This window comes from Pomacea canaliculata, linkage group LG8 (assembly GCF_003073045.1).
Source record: "Pomacea canaliculata isolate SZHN2017 linkage group LG8, ASM307304v1, whole genome shotgun sequence".
In the NCBI taxonomy this organism is placed as follows: Eukaryota; Metazoa; Mollusca; class Gastropoda; order Architaenioglossa; family Ampullariidae; genus Pomacea; species Pomacea canaliculata.
This window is the reverse complement of record NC_037597.1, coordinates 21,376,919-21,397,974: the sequence shown is the minus strand read 5'-3', so window position 1 is coordinate 21,397,974 and position 21,056 is coordinate 21,376,919. Positions and strand designations below refer to the sequence as shown.

At 42.1% G+C, this 21,056-nt stretch overlaps 1 protein-coding gene across 3 annotated transcripts in view; it reads right to left on the bottom strand.

Moving 5' to 3' along the window:
• The window catches only part of LOC112570165 (apoptosis-resistant E3 ubiquitin protein ligase 1-like), a 39,748-nt gene that overhangs the window by 12,720 nt on the left and 5,972 nt on the right, over positions 1–21,056 (bottom strand). Inside the window, exons 1-5 of one of the 3 annotated variants that reach the window (XM_025248460.1) lie at positions 15,793–16,626; positions 7,169–7,422; positions 1,366–1,603; positions 1,053–1,216; positions 369–537 (exon numbers count right to left, since the gene is read on the bottom strand). In XM_025248460.1, coding sequence (XP_025104245.1) covers positions 369–537; positions 1,053–1,216; positions 1,366–1,603; positions 7,169–7,366 — 769 coding nt within the window. In that variant the 5' untranslated portion in view covers positions 7,367–7,422; positions 15,793–16,626. Of the gene's footprint in view, positions 1–368; positions 538–1,052; positions 1,217–1,365; positions 1,604–7,168; positions 7,423–15,792; positions 16,627–21,056 lie in introns of those variants that run through there. The other 2 variants (XM_025248459.1, XM_025248457.1) reach the window with 2 other exon arrangements.

The window sequence follows — 21,056 nt, the reverse complement described above, 5'->3', positions numbered from 1 at the left end:
TATGCAAAACACAAAACAGAACTTTATTTTTTACTCCCCATATGCTAGCTAAAAAAAAGACTGTTCAAAATAGTTCCACAGAGAAAGCATCACTTTGATGATGTTGGACTCATCTGAAAACAAAGGAACTTTGATTAAATTTAAAAAATGAAAAGAATTTGTCTTGTGCATGTTATGGTACAGTAAGGGCAAGACTACTGTAATAAAGGTGGGGAAAAAAAACCCTTCAAACATCAAAAACTGAAAATGTAACTTTAAACATTGCTCCTACAAAAGTTCTTAATTAAAGTGTGGCCAAAGTCTGAAAGCACACTAATTACGCTAAGAAAAAAACAAGGAAGAGTTGTTATTATTAGCTTGCTGCTTACTGTTCAGCACAAGAATACTGAAGTCTCCATTTTTAAGTCTGACGTCTCCGTAAGACACTGTAGCTTGAAAACAACCTTCTTTTTCCATCTGTATGTACATTGTTAGCTTTTTCTCCTGGACATTATAAATTATTTGTGTGGTGGGTGTGTAGCGTATGTTAGTTCCTGCCTGCAAGTACAAAGAACAAAAACCCAAATAAAATTCTTCAAATTTTAGTACAAATAAAGGATAGGATGAGTGGCAAAAGGACAAAAGTAAATCTAAAATGAATGAAAAAAAAATCAGCATACAAAAATGGCCTGCACAGGTTTGGATATGACATTAATTTTCCTCAACTAACATTTTACTAACAATGTGTAACACTGAATGCCAAAGATGATAGTTATTACATTTCTTCTTGTTTAAACATTTGCATCCATTGCCACACTTACATATATACATTAAGGATCATTTACACACAACTTACTACCCCTGCCCCTACATACACACATCGATAAAAAACAAAAGGTATCCCTTCTCACACTCACACACAAATTAAATGCATGGATCCTCATCTATATCAACCCCTTTCCTTCCTTTCAACATACTTCATAAGCAGGAAGTTCTGAAGTCCTTAGTAAAGTTTCAGATAACTTTAATGCCAGTAAATGGGCACATGTCTACACACCGGATGCCCTACTTACCTCTTCCACTCTGATTTTGAAAAAATATTTCTGGTCAGTGCGGTAAGCTGCCAGGTTGTTGAAGGAGTCCCTTGTCTCTATAGTGAGAGGATGGGAGGTCCCTGCTGCACACACCACCGTGGAACTGTAGTTCATGAAGCCAGTCTTGCTGGCATCGATGGGACCTGTAGGAAAAGTATTCAAGTCACATGCCTTTATTTCTCCTATTTGCAAGAATGTATTCAAATATTCAAAAGACATTTAGATACATATAATATGTCTGCAATATGTTGATATGTGAATACAAAAGAGCTGCTGCTAAATGCCAACTGACCTGGTTCAAAGGTCTTCTTGAAGGGACTGCCCTTGATGTGGTGTCCATCGATCATGACGGAAATGCTGTACTCGCCGGACTTGTGGACAGTGAAGGACACTCGGGCCACATTAGCATTGCATGGCTCCTCGCTGCCCAGGTCAATTGTTGTGGCAACCTTGGCATTCTGGTGCAGGATCTCCACCAGCACATTGTCTGCCGTTGAAATCGGGTAGGGTGTGCCGTTCTTCTGGAAAAACTGAACAATCAGTCCCAGTCTTGTAATAGCAGGATTGACTCAGCAGGGGCTGTATTCTAAGATGATGAAGACTGTAAGCCTTCAATGGGGCTCCAGATGAAAAGCGTGTCAGGGAAACACTACTAAAGATGCGAGGCAGATGATGGGCAAGATGACATAGCATACAGTAAGACAGGTGTGAAGTGGTGGTCGAATTTCAGGTAAGGCAGTGGGGGTTGAGGATAAACATGTAAAAGAGTGATTACAATTTATGACGACAACGAAGGCAGGATAAGAGCTTCGTGTTCAAAAGAATGCACAGTGGGTCTGTTGAGAATGGTGAAAAATTATAGGCAAGGTTAAAGCATTCTTTTAGTGCATGGGGCAAATCAGAAAACCCATGTTTAACTGTGGGAAAGCTAAATACAAAAGCAACAAAATATCATTGGCAAGAGGAGGAAAAGCACAGGCAAGATTGGGGTAGAAGCAAAAAAGCTGCATTAGGTTGACTAGGTCTATTGCTAGCAGGAAAGAGGAGGGAAAAAACAAGCTAAAGAACAGCATGTCCAAAACAAGATCTGAACTCTGGAACCCAATCTTCACTAGACTAATGATGTGGCTAACCTCGATGGGATATTGTTGTTCCTTCTGGGAATAAGACAGGTAAATTTAGCCAATGAAAAAGTGTTTAAAGACATGGGGTGGGAGGAAAAGATAGAGAATGATGTATAACTTTCTTTGAAAGTCATTAAGTTGTCATAGCGCAGTGGTAAGAGCAGGGAATATTATGTGCAGAAGCTTTTGGTTCGATTCTTGTGAGGTAAGTTTTTTTCTCATTTTTATATAGCATTGAGGTTAGTCTTAGGGTTAGGATCTGGATTAAGTGTTAGGGTTTGCAATAAGGTTTAGTTTGGGTTCGGGTCTAGGTTAGGTCTTGTGCTCACAGAAAAATGGGCATATAATGCATAAAAATATCTGAATAAACACATTCTTGTTGCATAAGTCGGGTATGATGATTAGCTGATGTTTTCTTGCTCTATTCGTTATGAACAAAGTATTTGTACTTTTCTGTGCTGGGGTCAAGTTGGCCTAAATTTATGCATGGCAAATTTTTGGACTGAAATATTTTTCCCCTTTAAAGGTGGAACAAATAATTCTGCCCACTGGACCGCCTTCTCTTGTTAGCAACAGTGACGCAGTGATGGAAAGACGGAGAAAAGAGTGAAATCAAGAAAGAAATAAGGAAATGGTTTCTGGATGATGAGAAAACAAGATCATAATACCAATGAGACTTAAGATCACTGGGAGAGGGGAAGAGAAGAGAGGTTGTGGATGAGGGGGATATGAGAAAAGGAGGATTGCAGTGAAGATTTCAAGATGATAAAAAGAAAGAACACCGAAGACCAAGGCTTGAGGCGCACGTCACAACGAAGAGCGGGTGAATGGTGGGGGAGAGACGGGGCAATTAGACACCCCACCCCATGTCTCTGGGAGGTGGGGGTGGCTGAGAGAGAGCGCGAGCCCCGGCTCTGCTGGTGCTGACAGGAAACGAGGGCAAAGAGCGAAGATCAGTTAGTGACGCAATCGATGTCTCCGCAAACTAAGCGCTGTGAGACGCCGAGATCAACAAACCGTTTCTTGCTTCTATCCCCCGTAGAGGGCAAAACGACAGAGGAGTTGGGATGGGGGACCAGGAAGACGGGGATAGAGTTGGGGGGGGGGGGGGGAGGAACAAACCTCGATCACTCCCCAGCAGAAATCAATAAAGGTGGCGCACAACCCTCCATCGACCCCACCCTCAATACCTCGCCCCCAACCGTTTCCTGACTTGCTTTGTTCCGTTCCTTCACAAAATGACTTTCTGCTCTTCACCGCGGGGAGGATGGACGCTGGGCTGCCATGTTGTCACGTTGGCAGCACGATGGGGGGAGAGGGCAGCACAATCACGGACACGTGCCCACGTGGCTACAGATCTTCGCTTTCGCAAGTAGCATTGCCTGCGATCAAGCCTGCACTAATAGTATCTAGAAAGGCCAGTTCTTTCGATTCCATTATTGGTGCCAATTCGGCGACAAGAGATGGGGGGCGAAGACGGCGAGGAGCTGCAGAAGCTTAGCAAGGGAAGACGCCGAAAACACGTTACTCAGGCCTGCGGAAAGTGACAAAGAGGAAGGCGATGAGACGTCACTCCCAAAGCTTGAGCGAAAGATGCGATCATGCACCGCGATTGGTACGTCACCAAAGGCATCACACGAGAGAAAGTCAATACCTGTCAAAACTGTTCATTAAAAGATTGGACTTTTTTTTTTTTTTTACTGAGAGGAGGCCGGGGGACTGAATCTGAACTTTTATCACTTCGCAAAAGTTTTATAACTTAATTTCACGCAGGAAATTTCTTGGTAAGATCTAAGACCACTGAGTTAACGGTCTTTGATTATATGTCCAAGCCCCCTAAAAAGAAAAATCACATCCATAAAAAAATTAGGTAGAAAGTGACTGAACTTTTAGACCCTTGCCCCCACTGTATACTAGCACGCAGGTCACATGAGTAGAATCACGATTTTAAGGGCGAAAACACGTGTGTCAGATTGTGGCTTCAGGCCGATAGCGAGATGTTTCATTGGCTGATAGGGAAAGGGCAGAATATCTTAGATGGGAGGCGAGACCCATTAAAATTATTTTACTAACAGCCCACTGCATGTTCAGACGGAAATGGCAGCAATTTTTCATTGGTGGCGCAAGCACTTAGGTCTAAAGCCAAAAACAAATCGAAATGAGCGAAAAAATAAACAGCTGAAACAGAGAAAAGCACTCATTGCCCTAAATATGCAATCGCTTTCGGTTTCTAATTTATAAACAAGGACGTAATGAAACTCCCGCAAACTACTGAACACCCGAGGGGTATAACGCTCCTTAACTTACAAGAGCGATGATGACATGGGATATCATCTTCGATCCTAAGCCCAATATTATAAACCTTTACGATGTTTTCGAGTCACAATGCTGAAAAGGAACATCAATCGCCCCCAGCTCTTACATGACATTAAGATTCATAACTCATGCTCAAAGGCTACAGCTTCTGCATTTATAGTTCGGGACAAAATGTGCAAGATATACCTTCTCTTTCCTGTCTTTAAAGCTGGTTTTTAAAACATACACGAAAAAAGATTTTAACAGAAACTATCCCACTTTAAAAATAATAGATTTATAGCACCACGGTAAATTGCCCAAAACATTAGCGTTATCACTAATGAATAACTTATAACTTATTTAGTTATAAGGTCAGAGGTGGTGGTGGTGGAACTGGTTGTTGGGAACTGGGTCGAGGTGTGTGTAATAGACTAAAACAAATGTCTGTGGAATGAAAATAGTGGTTAATGGGGTTGCAAAGAAGGCCTAGAAGTTCATTATTCCCACAGTGACGCATATCGGTATAAACTTTAACCGCGTGGACATGAAAGAACACGCCATGACACGGTAGGTGAAGGTCCCGGTCTGGGCCCAGCCCCAAAAGGGCGATTAAACGGCTGGCTACTCGGTCGGAGGATTTCCTAGTTTATGGTCATTCCAACACTGTGAGTTGATACTCCTGCTGGGAGGCAAGACTGATGCGGGGAAAAAATGGAGTTACATAGATGGGGGAACAGCTCCGGACAGTGTGAAAACCGGTTTTGTTCGCGCAGTGTGTTTGCGCGTCTTCCCGTGTTCCCTTCGAGAATGGCCGAGTCGCGTACCGTCAATCAATCATGGCGGAAAAAAATTCTTGCGGTTCAAAGTGTTGTGTGTCATTGTGCTGTACCAACAGAGCCAGATGCCAGGGCTTGAGTTTTATGCGTCTGCTCCATCTAAGCATGAGTGAAGCAGACAGATTTTGTTTTGTTTTGTTTTGTTTTGAAACGAGCGACTGCTTTCGCCGCGTTTTGAAGAGCACATAAAATACGGTAGATTAATACTTAAAAAAAAATAATTGCTATCCCATCTATTCACATAAACAGAGAGAGCACAAACAAAACTGTATTCTTCTGATCACTCACGCTTATAACTGAGGGAACTAAATATACATGAGACTAATTTTATTGATGTATTTTACAGAATTTTATTAAACTCACTGCCTGTCCTGCTCGAATTTTGTAATCAATTTTTCATCCACTTCCCATCGTCCTAGAGGTCTGAAATTTTCCCCAGTTACTAATTTCCGGTGACAATACAATATTAAATCCCTTACTTCCACAAGAAGTATAATTTTCTTTTCCAGAAATGTAACATTTCAACCAAAAATGTAAGAACGAAGACTTGGTTCCGCGTTCGCATGCGATATTTCTTTCCCTCGGATGATTGCATTTAAAACGAAAAAATCGATGACAAAATTCAAAAAGACTAAAATGTTTTTAAAAAGTTTTAAAATATTTTCTATACATATAACTTAAAACATAAAAGTGTGAGGGACTCTTAGAAACAATTATAAAATATTTCCGACAGTGCCCCTCACACTTTCATACTTTAAGTTATACGTATTAAAGAAAATCCCGAGACCTAATGAAAAAAATTACCATTTTTAGTACAGTTCAAATAAAAGTGTTTTAAAAATACTTTTGGACTTATTTTATCTACTTATTATCTAACAATTAGAACACTAAATGCAGGTGCATCAAATTACAAGTACATGTATACCAAACTCATTGAAATGGTTAACGATTTAGAAAGTCCAAAACATAACGCTTAGTTTATCAAACTGATAATGTGAACATTATGAGGCTAGTTTAGTCTGTGCTAGAAGAATAATCGAGGAGCAAGAAAAGTATAAAGAATACACAGGCACGAATACGATAAGACACAAAAAAATCTTCTGTATTTTTTCACACTGGCACTATCATTTTTCAAAAAGAATGTACACGGACCTATGAGATTGGCATAATTCTGATTGCTGCGGAATTCAGATGTTAATGTTTCAGTTTTTAAAATATCTGTAAAGTTTAAGATGATTCTTTTGTCAGACAGGTCCATCATATTGCAAAAAAAAGTCTTTTTTTTATGGACAAACAAGTCTGGTGCTGCGCGACCATCAAACGAGATATGATGGGCCCCCGGAGTGACAAGACTTTCAAGAACCGACACTGGAAGGCGGAATGAGGCAATTATTGAAAATATCCACAACTATACGAGCTGGACCCAACTACATCTTCAGGGAATCAACGTTTGCAGTTGCGGAAATCCGTTTAAATCGCATGTACAGTATGCAGAACCGGAAAGGATGAGAAGAGATGGAAAAAATGTTATTATTTAGCCTTCTAGGCGTCAATCACGGAGGAGGTAGTGGTGGTGGTGGGGAGGGTATGACGACGACAATGATGTATATGTAACAGCATTGTATATCATCAAATATTTTAGTGGTGGTGGGGAGGGTATGACGACGACAATGATGTATATGTAACAGCATTGTATATTATCAAATATTTTAGTCGTTCATGTGATAGAAACATGCTAATCTTGTTTCTTTAAATGACTTTGGGTGACAGAGAGACAGGAGAACGACAGACTGACAAACAGACCGTGAGACACACACACACACAAGGACAGGCTACCTACCCGTATGCTAAAGGTCATGGCTCTTCCCACTGCCTGGGGCTCTGCCCAGTCCCAGTACACTTCGCAGAACTGTGGCGCAGGGTAACGACCAGTGAAGAGTTTGAAGATGGAGGACTTTGACGTGGGGCGGAGTGTGTAGTAGAGCTCCGCGGACCGTTCCATGCATTCCATGGTTCGAGTCCCAAGCAGCATGATCATTAGCGACACGGCCAGCACAGTCAGCACCAAATCTGCAAAGTAGAAGCGGCACCTCTCTGAGAGCCGGCAATACACTTGTTAGCTAGTTAGCTAGTAAGCGTGTCCACACACACACACACACGTACTCGTGGTCACGAGAAAATCACACGATTTGTCTACAAACCAAAAAAGTCTTCAATTTAAACAGAATGAGGAATAAATGGGAAAATGACATAAAAACCTTATTTTTTTATTTATAACGCACAGAAGTCTTTGGTCAACTCTCCTTCGTGCAATATGCACATCACATCCAGACTGATGAGGACTGCCTCGCGTGCATGCATGGCGTGTTACTCGGAACCTCTCCCCTGAAGACTACAGCACCGCGAGCAATCTGCTGGATGCTTTGGTACCATGACTGGTCCTTGCTGCCTTGACGACTCGTGCGGCGGACACGAGCAGGCCACGCGGCGGGACGCGCATGCGCATGACGGCAATCCATGTTGGACGCACGGCACCATTTCTCAAGAAGCTTACAAAATCTTTGTCAGAAGCCTGGCGAGCGCCAGTATTTTTGGCTGGCTGGTCAGAAAATAACGCTGTTGCTATGCAACTTAGTGATCCCCTTCTCTCTCACTATCCCCCCGCCCAACTCTCCCCAGCTGCAACAGCGGCGTCTTTAAAACCTTGAAATACAATTTTGGCATCGTCTTTTACATCACCACACAAATGTCAGCTGTGCTGCTGACAGACCATCTCAGCGGGTCTCCTCTCTTAAAGGTCTCCCGAGTAAGGCTTACGGCAAGATTCTATTTTCCAAATGTGGGTTACTTTCTCGACAGACTTATAAAGACCATACCCCCATGGAGGTCAAACTCGTGATGCCACGTTTGTACACAGTTATGTCTAATTAAAGGTCAAACTTTTACTTTAGAACAGCAAAGAATGGTTTTATCCGAGGAGGAGGGAGGAGCACACGGCAGTGATGGTGACCCTAGTGGTCATTCATCTACCCCAGTGGTCATTCTTCAATAACTGCTTCCATCTGGCATGACAAATACCTTCACCTCCCTCTACCGCATCGAATTCATTCTTTCCTGTATGGTGTACGTTCGGCCTTTCACATATGGTCTCAGCTTCCCCATTGGCTGTTGCCTTGACAACGTAAATTTATCAACGTACAATCCTGACGTCAGTGTTGTTGATCTCTGTGTGTGCATGGGGATATTTGTAGGCGGGTATTTGGGGAATGGAAGTGGGGAATCAACCAAGATTTTTGGAAACTATTTTTCGCAGAGCTTTACCCAGTCACAAAAGGAAAACAAATGTAGACATTTAAAGCCAGCAAGTTAAGCGTGCCTTAAACCTTAAAGGGCTGTGGGACTTGGGGAACGCAAGGAAACGCGTCTGTACAGACCCTACAGATGTCTTACACCTGGAGTATTAGTTGTAAAGCGATAGCAAAGATGCCATGGTAAAAGGAAACATAAAGTAGTGAATTTCCTTGTAACTGCGAAAACAAGATGCTTTTCCTTCAGTTCCTGACTTTGCCCTGGGGAAGGTTCACATCTACGGCCCCAGCGCAGCAAAACTGTACTACGGCAATTATTTCTTTTCCTGCACAGCCTGCTGAACGGATTTTCCTTTTCGTTTTCAATTTCAGTGAAGGCGTGAAAGAAAAAAAAAACACCTTGAAGTGGGAAGAAAGGCCAGGACGTTGATAGAAGGCACAGTAACGACGTTTCGTTTCGAGAACTTACGCCAAAGGTACAACACGGTCGGAAGGAGTAAATAAAACAAAAAGAACTCCTCTATCAAGTCTGCCAGCTACTGGAGTGAAATACATGGAGCAGAACGTGACATCGTAGTTACGTCACAGCAAATCTCTAGTGTGAGCGTGACTAGGAGAAGTCATCAGGCTAGGACACGTGTGATGTTGGGGAGAAGGGGGTAGATGGTAAAAGCCGTGCAGGCTCTAGTCACTGTTGTCACGGAACGGACTAAGAAGCCTTAATATAAGCACGAACTAATATTCGTCCGTGATATAAGCGCACACCGCGAACGTCAACGAACCATGAGCATCACGTGATGCACAAGTTGCGTAATGGGAACAATCCACAGTCCCAGACTCTACAGACTAGCCGCTGCGGTGACAAGCCTCCATCAACTCTCCACTAAATTGTCTATTACTTTCGGCGCTAGATATATCCCATCTCCACCCTCCCAATGTCCAATCCTGTCTTCTCGGAGGTATATGGTTGCCTCTCGATGTTGCCCTACCTCCGATCTTTAGCTACAGCCCCAAGCGGCAGCAGGTTCCGAGGCACCTCCATAATCCGCTCCATAACTATGACCTTATATGTGTGTGTGTGCGATGGGTAGGTTGGAACCGGAGCATGAGTTTACTGCTGGACTACACAACGTCGAAGCACCCTGTGAATCAATCTTTAAAAAAAAAAATGGAGACTTTACATTTTCTCCAGACACCAGGGAGAAAAGAATGAAACACGATTAGTACCACGTCTGCGACTGCCGCTGTTTCTGGTGTGTACAGGCACTTAGGTTCCGAGGCGAAAACAGTCAATAAGGCGGTTTTGGATTTTTTTTTTCTTGTGAGATTTTTTTCTTTTTTTCTTTCTTTTTTTCTTTTTTTGGCGGAAAAGGCAGAAGGGTGTCTCGTGCACTGTCTCCTAGCATGCGATTGGCTCAGTCAAGATGACGTCACTTAGGAAGCATCCGTACACTTCGGCTTTCACAGAGATCGCGGCGTTCAAATTCGATCTATGCCAAAATGTATGCAAGACAGTTTCTGATCAATCCGACTTTCCTTAGCAACGCTCATTCTGATCACGTCTGCTCTACATTCCACCGAACGGTCACGCGCACGCGCCCACGTCCAGAGATAGCCGCGCGCGCGAGCGAGCATGCAGGCGGGAAGGATGCTCCATGTCTGCTCACGTCCGCCTTTTGGTTGTAATCGGATGTAGGAAGCCAATGCACGACAGTGCCGGTCTAAGCCGCTGTCAGAACAGCTGCAACACCAACAACGCATGCAGCCTCTGCAGTTTGTGAATATATTGTTTGTACAGAAGAAAGCATCTACTTTACAAATGAGCACTAATTGAGAGAAACGCGCGCGTGGGTGCGTATAAATAAAAGTATTTTGTAATAAAAATAGAAAAACCACTTGTAGGGACATTGTTGTTATTATTATTACTCGGGAAGCATAGCACACTAGAGCTGATTAAATAATGGCAGCTTCAAACAGGTCTTAGGAAGGCAGCAATGCAATCAAATTCTGCGAGTGCGCAGTAGTTTATAACAACACTCTTCCGAAAATGCCTCGTCTCGCCAAAAGTTTTTCTACCAACAGACTGGTACTACGAACTGTATATTCACAACTCAACTCCTTACTTCTTTTAGCTCTTTCTTTCGTTGTTTTTAATCTCTATATATCAACATTATGATGATGCTTTTGTTTTTAGTTATTACGCTGAGTGCGTTTTGTTGGCTCTCCACTAAACATTCATCAAGAGTGAAGCAGGATTTGAACTATTGGTATAACTGAGATTGTAAATATACACACTCTCTCTTATTTCATTAAATCAAATACTACAACTTCATCAAAGTTGTAAGATATTGGTTTTCAAGACATCGGAGGTTCTCCCATGCCGCACGTTTACTAATGAAAGCTACACCAAGGTTTGACCCATAAATATTCATATTGAATAACAAAACAATCAACAATCTACACATTGACATAGTTAGCATATCTGATAATCAAAGTGATGTTGATGTCGATGAAGTATCACAATTAGTTGGATTTTTTTTTTTTTAATCTTCTGCTGCAAACATTCATATCTCAGAAACCTTTTTGGCTATTATTTATAAAATTCACGAAACACAAGGTTGACATTTGAAACTAATGACTAATGACCGTTTAGTAAGTTTCGCAAGCATTTTAACGATCTTTCTATTTAAAAAAAATGCACCGACATGACACAGCGATGAAGAGATATACAAATCCCGAAGAGGTTTGTCCGCACTGGAGATGAAAGTTCACAAACGTGCATAATTCTCCCCAAAATATGGACGCCAGCTCATTATTAAAACAGTTCTTTGAGTCCACTGCCGTCTGTCTTCCTACTTCCCCTCACAAAAAGAGGTGAAGACGTAGAGGGACGCAGTCTGTAATAAGGATCCCTAGTCGATATTTGAAAGGTTTGCCCTCACTGTACCCAGACGGGTCTCAGCCAGAGGAAGCATCCTTACCGACACCGCAACTTGCTGGCGCGCGAGCTTACAGGGACACCGACATGGCCGACTGGTCACATCCATCACCGTCATACTGTGCCTTCTAAAAGTACTGTTTCTGTTGCAATGATTTTGATTGCTATAAAACCCGTTCTACGAAGAAAATAAGCACGGTCCATCCTATAATACAAGCCTCCTTGAGGAACAACTGGATGGCTTCTTCTCGCCCGCAAGTGCAGTGGTTGATGAAAACAGCATCCGTTAAACAATCAGATAATCACTGTTCATCATCGACTGGACTCGCTGTTGCGAAACGTGCTCAACCTGCACGCTACTCACAACAACAGAAATGACACAAAGTGCAACTCGGTTCACCTAGAAATCTTCAGTACCACACACATCTTCAAATATTTCAATTATTTTTAGTATAGGTTTCGGTGAGCATTGGCTAACTGAATGTAAACACAGAAATGAAAAGAGGTGAGACTCGGGAGAAAATCGCTACAAACATTTTGCTTTTATGATAACATACAACATTTCACAAAAGTATTTCTGAAGCCTTTACCAACAAGAAAAAAAAACCAAAAACAAACACAACCCCCCCCCCCACCCCACCAAAAAAAACAAAAAAAAAAAACAAAAAACCATGAAAGTGACTGTTTGGTATTTTTGTTTATAAGTGATTCTCACTTAAAATTTGAAACCGTTTATCTGACGTGTGTGTGTGTGTATATATAAGTGACGTATATAGAATCAGATTGCAACGTCAGTGTAAATCGAGTAAACTAACGAAAAGTTTAAATAAATAAACACGAATAATGAGAAATTGTTATATGAGAAAAATTGTCATACATTAAACAAAACGTTTCACTGACATTAAGCGTGCATTTATTTCAATCTAATTTATTATCACTCCTTAAATTACCCAAGATTTACAAGTGTCACAGTTTAATATTCTCAATGAATGTTGGTAGAGGCTGGTGCTACTAATGCGCTGAAAGAGTTCTGATTTCTAACTACATTTTAATCAATTATATAAGTAATATTGCAGATAAGCTTACCAGAAAACTTTAAAATTAAAAACCTATGAGATAGTCCAGTCTGGATTAGTCTCTTAATACTATGTTTTGAACCTCATCTCAAAAGAAAGATATATAAAATACAGATCGCCGCGTAACCATTTTTGGTCGACTAACCCTAACCCTAACCCTAAAGCTGTAAATTTTTGTTTGTGTTTGTTTTGGGTTGTTTTGTTTTATTTTAGGTGGGCGGTGGCCATTTCCTCTCCTTATCGTCCCCCCAACCCTCTACGGAGTCAGGTTTCCACTCCCGACAACGGACTTAGCTGCAACTCATGGGTGTCGAACCTGCCAGCCTCCGGGTCTGTAGCGCTCTAACTATGCACTTTCCCAAGCAGCACTTCTTTTTGTCAGCAGTATTCGTTGTCATAGAAATGGTCAATGTTGTCTGTCACGGTTATTACCGAGAAAAGGCGATTTCGCATGAAAATACGTCTAGCAGTGACCCTTTAAAAAAGCTTTTTCACCAAATTGCGGTGTAGTCCTTTACTTTGTCCAAAACTTCAACATCTCGCCTGCTTTTTCACACAACAGTAGGATTGATATAGCGAATGTCCCTACACTGACTGAGCTCAATGCGCTTTACAAGATACAAGACATGGTAGGTATTGATGCCCTATGACAGAGATGGGTATCACAATCAAGCAAACTTACAAACACACACAAAAAAATACATTCACCATCACGCCGGATAGCCAGCGGTCAGTGAAACTTCAGTTGACTGCCCTGCCTAAAAGGTAAAGATTTTTGTTGTTTGTTGTTGTTGTTGTTTTCCTTTTTTCGGGGAGGGGGCAGTTCTAAATAAACTGGACTTTATTGTGTTAAGTCAAAAGCTAGGTTTGATTATGCCACTACTGGGGAGGATTAAACACTTTTAATGTCCCCGCCTCCTTTTAATACATTTCTGGAATCGGTCCGCTTTTCACATCTTTTATGAGCAGAAAATTCTCTCTTTGTTCTTGCTGCAAAGACAATCCATCATCTCCAGGAAAATCAAAACTAAGCTGAAAAGAATGAAAGAAGCCTTGTCGTTTGTACATTTTTCACGTCTTCTAATAAACTGTAAAATTATCACGAGCTGTTTGAATTGATTTTATACGCAAGAATGCGTTTGGAATAGCCAGTAAATATTAAGTAATATGTCATATAAAAAGATAACGCGTTTAAAACATACACAAGGAAGAATCTTTTTTTCCAGTGTTTTGCAATACCGGTGAACATTCAGCAATCCAATGAATAAGATGTGAGCTCAAAAATATATTCTATTATACAGAATACAGACACACACACACACACACACTCACTCCTATCCCTATGTTCCTTCATGCTCTTGTATTGTTAACTGGTGCATGTTTGTTTATGTATGTTGTGCTTGTTTGTACTCGATTGTGACGTCTTTCCCCACTGCCCACGAGGGTGGTCCTGTGTCGCAACGGTTAGCGTCTGTCACCAATACAGTGAGGCCTGGTTGTTCTGGGTTCAGCTCTCGTCTCAGGCACACTGTTCTTTCTCTGCATGTGGATCATCTGTTCACAGGGCTGGTTGCCTTGCCGTGATATAGCCTTAGCTGTTGGCTCGGCGTAGACCACGTCCCCCGCCACTGCCTCTGAACTCTTGTGAAGTGCATTTAGCTCGCCTCCGTGGGTGGAAATGTGTTATACAAATCCAGGATAGGGTGGAATTGGTACTTTATGCGAGCAAACTAAGGCTATATCACGGCAAAGCAGCCACTCCTGTAAACAGATGCCACATGAAGCGAAAGAACAATGTGCCCGAGATGAGATCTGAACCCAAGACAGCAAGTCCTAACTGTATTGGTGGACAGGCGCTAACCGTTGCACCACCGGACCACCGTAACAGTCGTCCAGAGGCGGTATTCACGGAGCGAGAGTTAGGTCGCTATCCCGGCTTATTCAAGGGCCAACTCTTATCTCTGTTGCACGACCCCTGACCTCGTAGTTTTATAGCAGTGGCAACGATGTCCTAGGGTGAAGTAACACAAAGCATTATCTGCGGGGTCTAGATAGTCAGTCGTAACTTTTCCTTAATTTCATAGTGTTTTCCCTGGGTAACGATTTATGAATATGGTCCCTTTGAAAAAGAATCCCTGAGATGTTACACCTTTATGTGCAGTAGTCCCTAAAACATATATTCGTAACTACCTGTCATTTCAGAATTGATTTCAGATGAAATGCACTCATATTTAACCCACGACTGTCATTTATTTTCTTTACTAGTCACTGACATAACACTGATGATTTTCTTGTACAAAATCGTGCAAAGCTCTGCTATTTACATATTTAGTCTTGCGCACAAACACACACTCCCCATATCCCTCGATTTACTAGTGTTCTACTTTTGTTTTATTGTCCTATTTGTGCTAAACACCGACCCCATGGGTTATAAACCAAAACTGACATCAACGGTTATAAAATAAAATCATGCATCACGCCCTCTTCCTCGATAACAATATAAAAAATATTATGAATGCACCGAACACATTATCCACAGTTTTTGATGAACAATGAATCCGTCTCCGATTGTGTTTGTAGTGTTACTCTCCGTCTGAAGGTCACGTCTGCACCTTTCATCGCCTCTGAACGATGACGTCATGCTGTGAACCTGACATGCGCAGTCTTGGGTATTGGCTGTACCTCAATACTGCTCGTATTTTTTGTTTCTCCTGCGAGTCTGATTTGCCTCAAGAACGAATGGAATGCGATGGGAAATGAAGATATGAAATAGAAGAGGCTTAAAAGCTACCTATTGATACACGTCCAGATGAAATTTTCAGTGTTGAGGGCGTCTTCGTTAATTCCTCTCCGCTTTTTTCTTATTGCACGTGCAAAATATTCAATCGCACAAATGCACGCACATGTAAGTTCACTGTACGTCTGTATGCGCTACACCCACTGTGTATACCCTTGGTAAAGCAATAGCTTACAGAATATACAGTTTGGTCTTCTGGATGCACATGACCTCGCATTGATGGCGCCCCTAAAGTCTTTGTTTATGACAACAAACAATGAATATTTATGCGTTCAGCTGACTACGGGATGACGAACATGTCTTTAAACTAAGCAACAACATCATAACCTGGCCAAGAAAGCTTACCTTCAGCTCTCTGCCATAAATCACCGACGCTTCACTCTGCTTCTTCAACAGCAAAAACAAAGGCGCATTATCCATGGGAGGTCGTTGACGAATCACGGATCCAAGCAGCACATGGCGACACTCAAGTCTGCAAGTTATTTCTTTAAAACCCCGTTGTTGCTACATCTTTCTCCTTACTCTGCGATGGCTAAACCTTCTCCCAGTCCGCTCCTGGAGACAACGTCTGTCCTTTCTCTTGCACTTGCTGTACAGCCTTCCTGCCCGAGTGTCGTGTCGACTTCTTGCCTTGCCGTCCTCGCCGCCTCTTTCTTGAAATGTTCTTCTAGCGTTCTACGCTCACCCTTGCTGGACCCCGAGACACCAAGGTGCCATGCAGCCAGACCAGCAAAGGCTAGAACCAGGATGGGTAAGGACACTGCACAGCCAGCCGAGCACAATGAGGTCTGGGCGGGGCGAGGAGGGTGGCAGGGTGGGGTGGGGAAGGTCTGGAGACGCCAACCAAGAGGCGAGTGGATCTGGGAAGGGAGGGGGAGCACGAGCACTTGAGAACTCTCGTCGAGTCCTATTTTCGCCTTCAAGCATCTTCATCAAAAGACGCTGTTCTTCTTTTATCAACCTCTATCAACAACCCCCCCCCCATCTTACACCACCACCATCCACACATCGTGAGTGTCACCAACGTTCATCAATATCCGGCCTTACAAAAAAAAAATCATCATCCTACCCCTCCATCACTCTCCGCAGTCTTCACTATGTGCCCGCTTCTCCCCCTCCCTGCTAGTCTGCTTTCTGCAACAAATCCCCACCCTCTCCGACCGTTCCTCCCTCCCACCCATCCCTCCATCCCTGGCTGAGCCCGCCTTCTCGGCCATCCTCTTTCCTTCGCAATCGATTTTTGTCTCGTGCATCACATGACGTAGTGCCAGTCCAGACCCCGCGTGGAACCAAAACGTGTGCGCACGCCGAGCGCGAGAGTACAGGCCGTTTAACCTATAATCTCCCATTTGCTCCACAGCAACACATTTTCCTGCGCTGACCTGATCCCGCACGTTTCTCAGCTTTTACCCTACCCCACCCCCAACAATCCTCCACCACCCCTGAGCTGTCTAGAACCAAACGATGCAACAATGCCATTCTTTGAGATGAAAATAAAAATACGTGTTCTTACGCGATAATATTAATTCCTCCCTTTCTCACCCTCCACACAACTTTTTTGTGTGAAGATTAAGGGAGGGGTATCGAGAATAAATGTTTGACGCAAATACAAGTAACATTTTATGAGCAATTTAGAAATAAAATACATTACCACAATGCACCCGTACCTGAATTAGTAGTTTAGACGTGAAATACACTTCTACAAAACAGACATGATTGATAACGGTTACTAACGCTCGCGCGCACGCACGTACACACACACACTGAGTCTATACATCCCGAGGATCAGTCAGCATAATTACAAAGCTGCTATCAGGCAGCTGGGATTCGATGAATCCATGCTAATTTTATTAGCGGCTGTTTGGTCTGCTTCGATCCCAGCAAATCGCGAGTGTGCACGTGTGTACACTGCACTCGGGTGTTCTCGCAACTTATCACGTGTACTGGCGGGTGGGATCGTGTATCGTTTTTATAAGATTCTGCGTGAAAGGCCTTCAACTAACCCAGTACGTATTAATCAGTCAACAGAAACATTACACTAGTCACAAAAATCGAAAACTCCTTTGAACTTCTTTCCCATCGTTTGTTTCCTTAATGCGGTTTCCATGTTCGTCAAGTGTTAGCAATGTTCCTATCAGTCCAAGCGAACAGATCTGCTTCATTAATCTGGAAACAGAAGGTAAATCTTTTAAGAAAACTTGCAGCAAGAATAAAGAACAAATATTAATGGAGGAGGTTCACTTGTATCGTCGCGTCACTGCTACTGGAAGTTCACAATCTTCAACTTGTCGGCAAAGGACATACAAATAAATAAACTGTCGTTGGTATTATAAAAAGAATATGTAATCTCGAAGACCTTGTGGTCTAAGACAGCCGAGACAATACGAAAGGTTTTTGTATTATGGATGTAAAGGACACAGGTGTCTCTCTCTCTCTGTCTCACACATATCCAGAGAGAGAGAACGAAAGATGAGGATGAGTGGAAAAGGAAGGAAAATCAATACACTCTTCCCACTTGAAGTAAAAGCTACGCCAAGGACCGTGAGGCCACGCCATCGTGCCTCTGCCTCCTCAACGTATCGTTGTCGATGACAGCGAGGCTACTATACTGTGACCTTTATCATCTGGCCAGCGAACGACGATAGGCTCTGCGGCGTGATGTGACAGCGGACCTCTCAAAGGCTTAGGACCGACGTCCCGCGAATCAACGTCCGTTGCAGGAATGGGTCCCTACGACTCCCCACCACCACCACCACCACCTTCATTACAGTTCTGTCCTGCCACAAGCAGTCTATCGGATGCTAAGCCCGGCGTAAAAATTAGTTCCTGCTCTGATTTGGTGGCAGGGCACATGCACATCCAAAACATCACAAATAATAAGCTGAAAAATACTTCATCAAGAATGATTTGAATAGTTTGAATAATCTTAAAAATAAAAGAAAATGCGGCGAATTTGTATAGCTAAATTTCGCAGGAAACACAGATCGGCGTGGACAAGTGAGAGAGGGGCGCGGTGGTCGGCACCTTAATGTTTAGATACTCTCCCTTCCCCCATCATCATTAGAAACGACAAGCCTTGAATCTGGTCTGCGTGTGCTGCCAGCCTGTCATAAAACGAAACATCACCCAGGCAACGCCGAGTACTTTGCTAGTATACAGATACAGTGATACCTCGGTTCTCGAACGCCTTGACTTTCGACCAAATCGGTATTCGACCAGGAAATTCGAGAAAATTTTGTCTTGGAATCCGAACAAATATTTGGAACTCGAACATCCGAACGTCCGAGATGAGCCGAGTTGAGCCGAATGGCGTTCATTGGGCCCAGCGCGCCTTGCTTGCGTCATCAGTGTGAGTGCAGAGAGAGAGAGAGTCACGTTTTTGTGGAGAGAGTCATGAAATGTGTGCAAAATGGGCAGAAATCGCAAATTTTGCTGAACAACATCACCCTGATAAAGTGGTAGCAAATAGAGCAGTTCACATTTTTAATGACAATGTTATGTCCACTTTCCGCAAAATTTTGCAAAGGAGAAAAAAACAGCAAACAACTGACAAATTCTTCCGTAAAGAAATCAGACAAGCAACTGCAGAGCAAGATTCTGATTCTCCTCAGCAAAAGATACAGAGAACAGAAACACCCGAAGAGCAGTTACCCTCTGTTTTTATTGAAGATGAACCTTCAAAACAATAACCATCCCCTTCCATCCTCCCTCCACATTCATTCCCTCCTGCCATAAAGTTTGGTACAGGTACAGTAAATGAAACACAATTTACTGTACTGTACTGTACAGTACATTTTTTTGTTTGTTTTTTTTTTTTTTTTTTTTGTTTTAATAAATACACTTTTATTTCTTATTTCTTGTTGAGACTCACGTTTTTCTACATATTATATACAAATTAGGCCAGTAAATAGGCATTTTCTGGGGCTTGGAACGAATTAATCCAGTTTCCATTATTTCCTATGGGTTTCATTGCTTCGGTTCTCGAACAATTTGGTTCTCGACCGTCTTCCCGGAACGAATTATGTTCGAGAACCGAGGTATCACTGTATATGTTTTCCTGTGTTGTCTGGGTTTGGCAGAAGTGTTCTCGATAATGCAGCCTGCTGCAGTCGCAACTGCAATGGTGATTCTGGTGGTGAGGATGGGCAAATCCCATGTGCTGGGTTGGATTTCGTAGCAATCATGTCTATAAAACTCGCTGGACATGACGGCTAACAGGCCCTTAGGCAGAACCTGGAAGCAAGCATGCAATGTTGGACTAAGTTAATTGTAATTTCTGATTCCTTGTAATCAAAGATACCGAATAACTGTCTTTCTTGTAATATAGGAAGTATATCCTTGCCTTAAGTTGGGCCATTCTTGACCCAACATTACTTGTATGGTGTAAACGTTCATTTTCTGTATGCTATGCTGATTCATGCCTTCATATGAAGTGCTTATATGAGTGTGGGAAAGGCTTATAAAGCCTTAATACATAATAAAATAAATATAAAGCCACTATACTTAGTGGATTTTCACTTATCATAGAGGTCTCTGGAATGTAACCCCTGTGATAGGTGAGGGATTACAATGATTAATATGCTTACAATTCAATTGCCAATATTGACATTTCATTCAGTAACATAATATATACTGCAAACACTAGGACAAGTGGACTAGGATCTATATCACTTCTTCAACATAGAGTTGTTTACATATGAGTGGTTAGTAAATGAAGGAAAATGATGTTAAAGGATCAAACTTGTACCCAGTGCCCTAAAAAAAATCCCCATAGAGTGGAATGTTACATCAACGTTTCTTTAAAAGGAAAAGAAGAAAAGAAATCCGCTGACCATATTTAAACAAAAAAACATTAATTTATACACAACTGTTGTAATATACTGAACTTAAAAAAAACCTGAGTTTTAGTGGTGGCTTACAGTTGAGGTTTGATCACATTTTTTTCACTTTACCAATTCTTTTGTGGTTTTCTTTTCTTCAGGGATCTTTTCTTTCTGAATGTGTAAGTTCACCACCCACTTATCCCTCTACATTTGCCCCAAATGTCCAGATAGTGATGGAAAACATTCAGTGAATTCAATTATGTATTTCTTTAATGTAAGCAAAATTGCCCCTCTGCCAAAAACTGTTGCTGTTCATAATTACTACAGAAATAGAGGCCTGAATAAAGAATTTTCTTTACCACTGATCAGCAAGCAAACAATAAAAAAATTGTGTATCTGGAAAGAGAGTGTGGGGAAGGAGAGAGGATCCTAGTGCATAACATGAATGAAGCAGCAGTTGGGATCATGCCAACGAAAAAGACCTATTTTAGAAACAAATTTAATACATCAACAGTCTCTTGTAACAGCATTTCCCAGTTCACCAATGATTGTTTGAGATATGCAACCGCACATGAAAAATCCATATTCCTTAGTTACGCTACATTAATTGCCATAAATGATGATAGTGGTAGAATAAATCAATTTTCATAAAAGCAGAGAGACTGTATATCAAAATACAAATGGTTTTGTTCAGTCACAAGTAAGCTCTAATGGGAGGAAGGAGTCGAAAGAGAAAACCATTCAAGCCCCAGTGGACATTTGGACATTTTAATAACAAGGCAATAT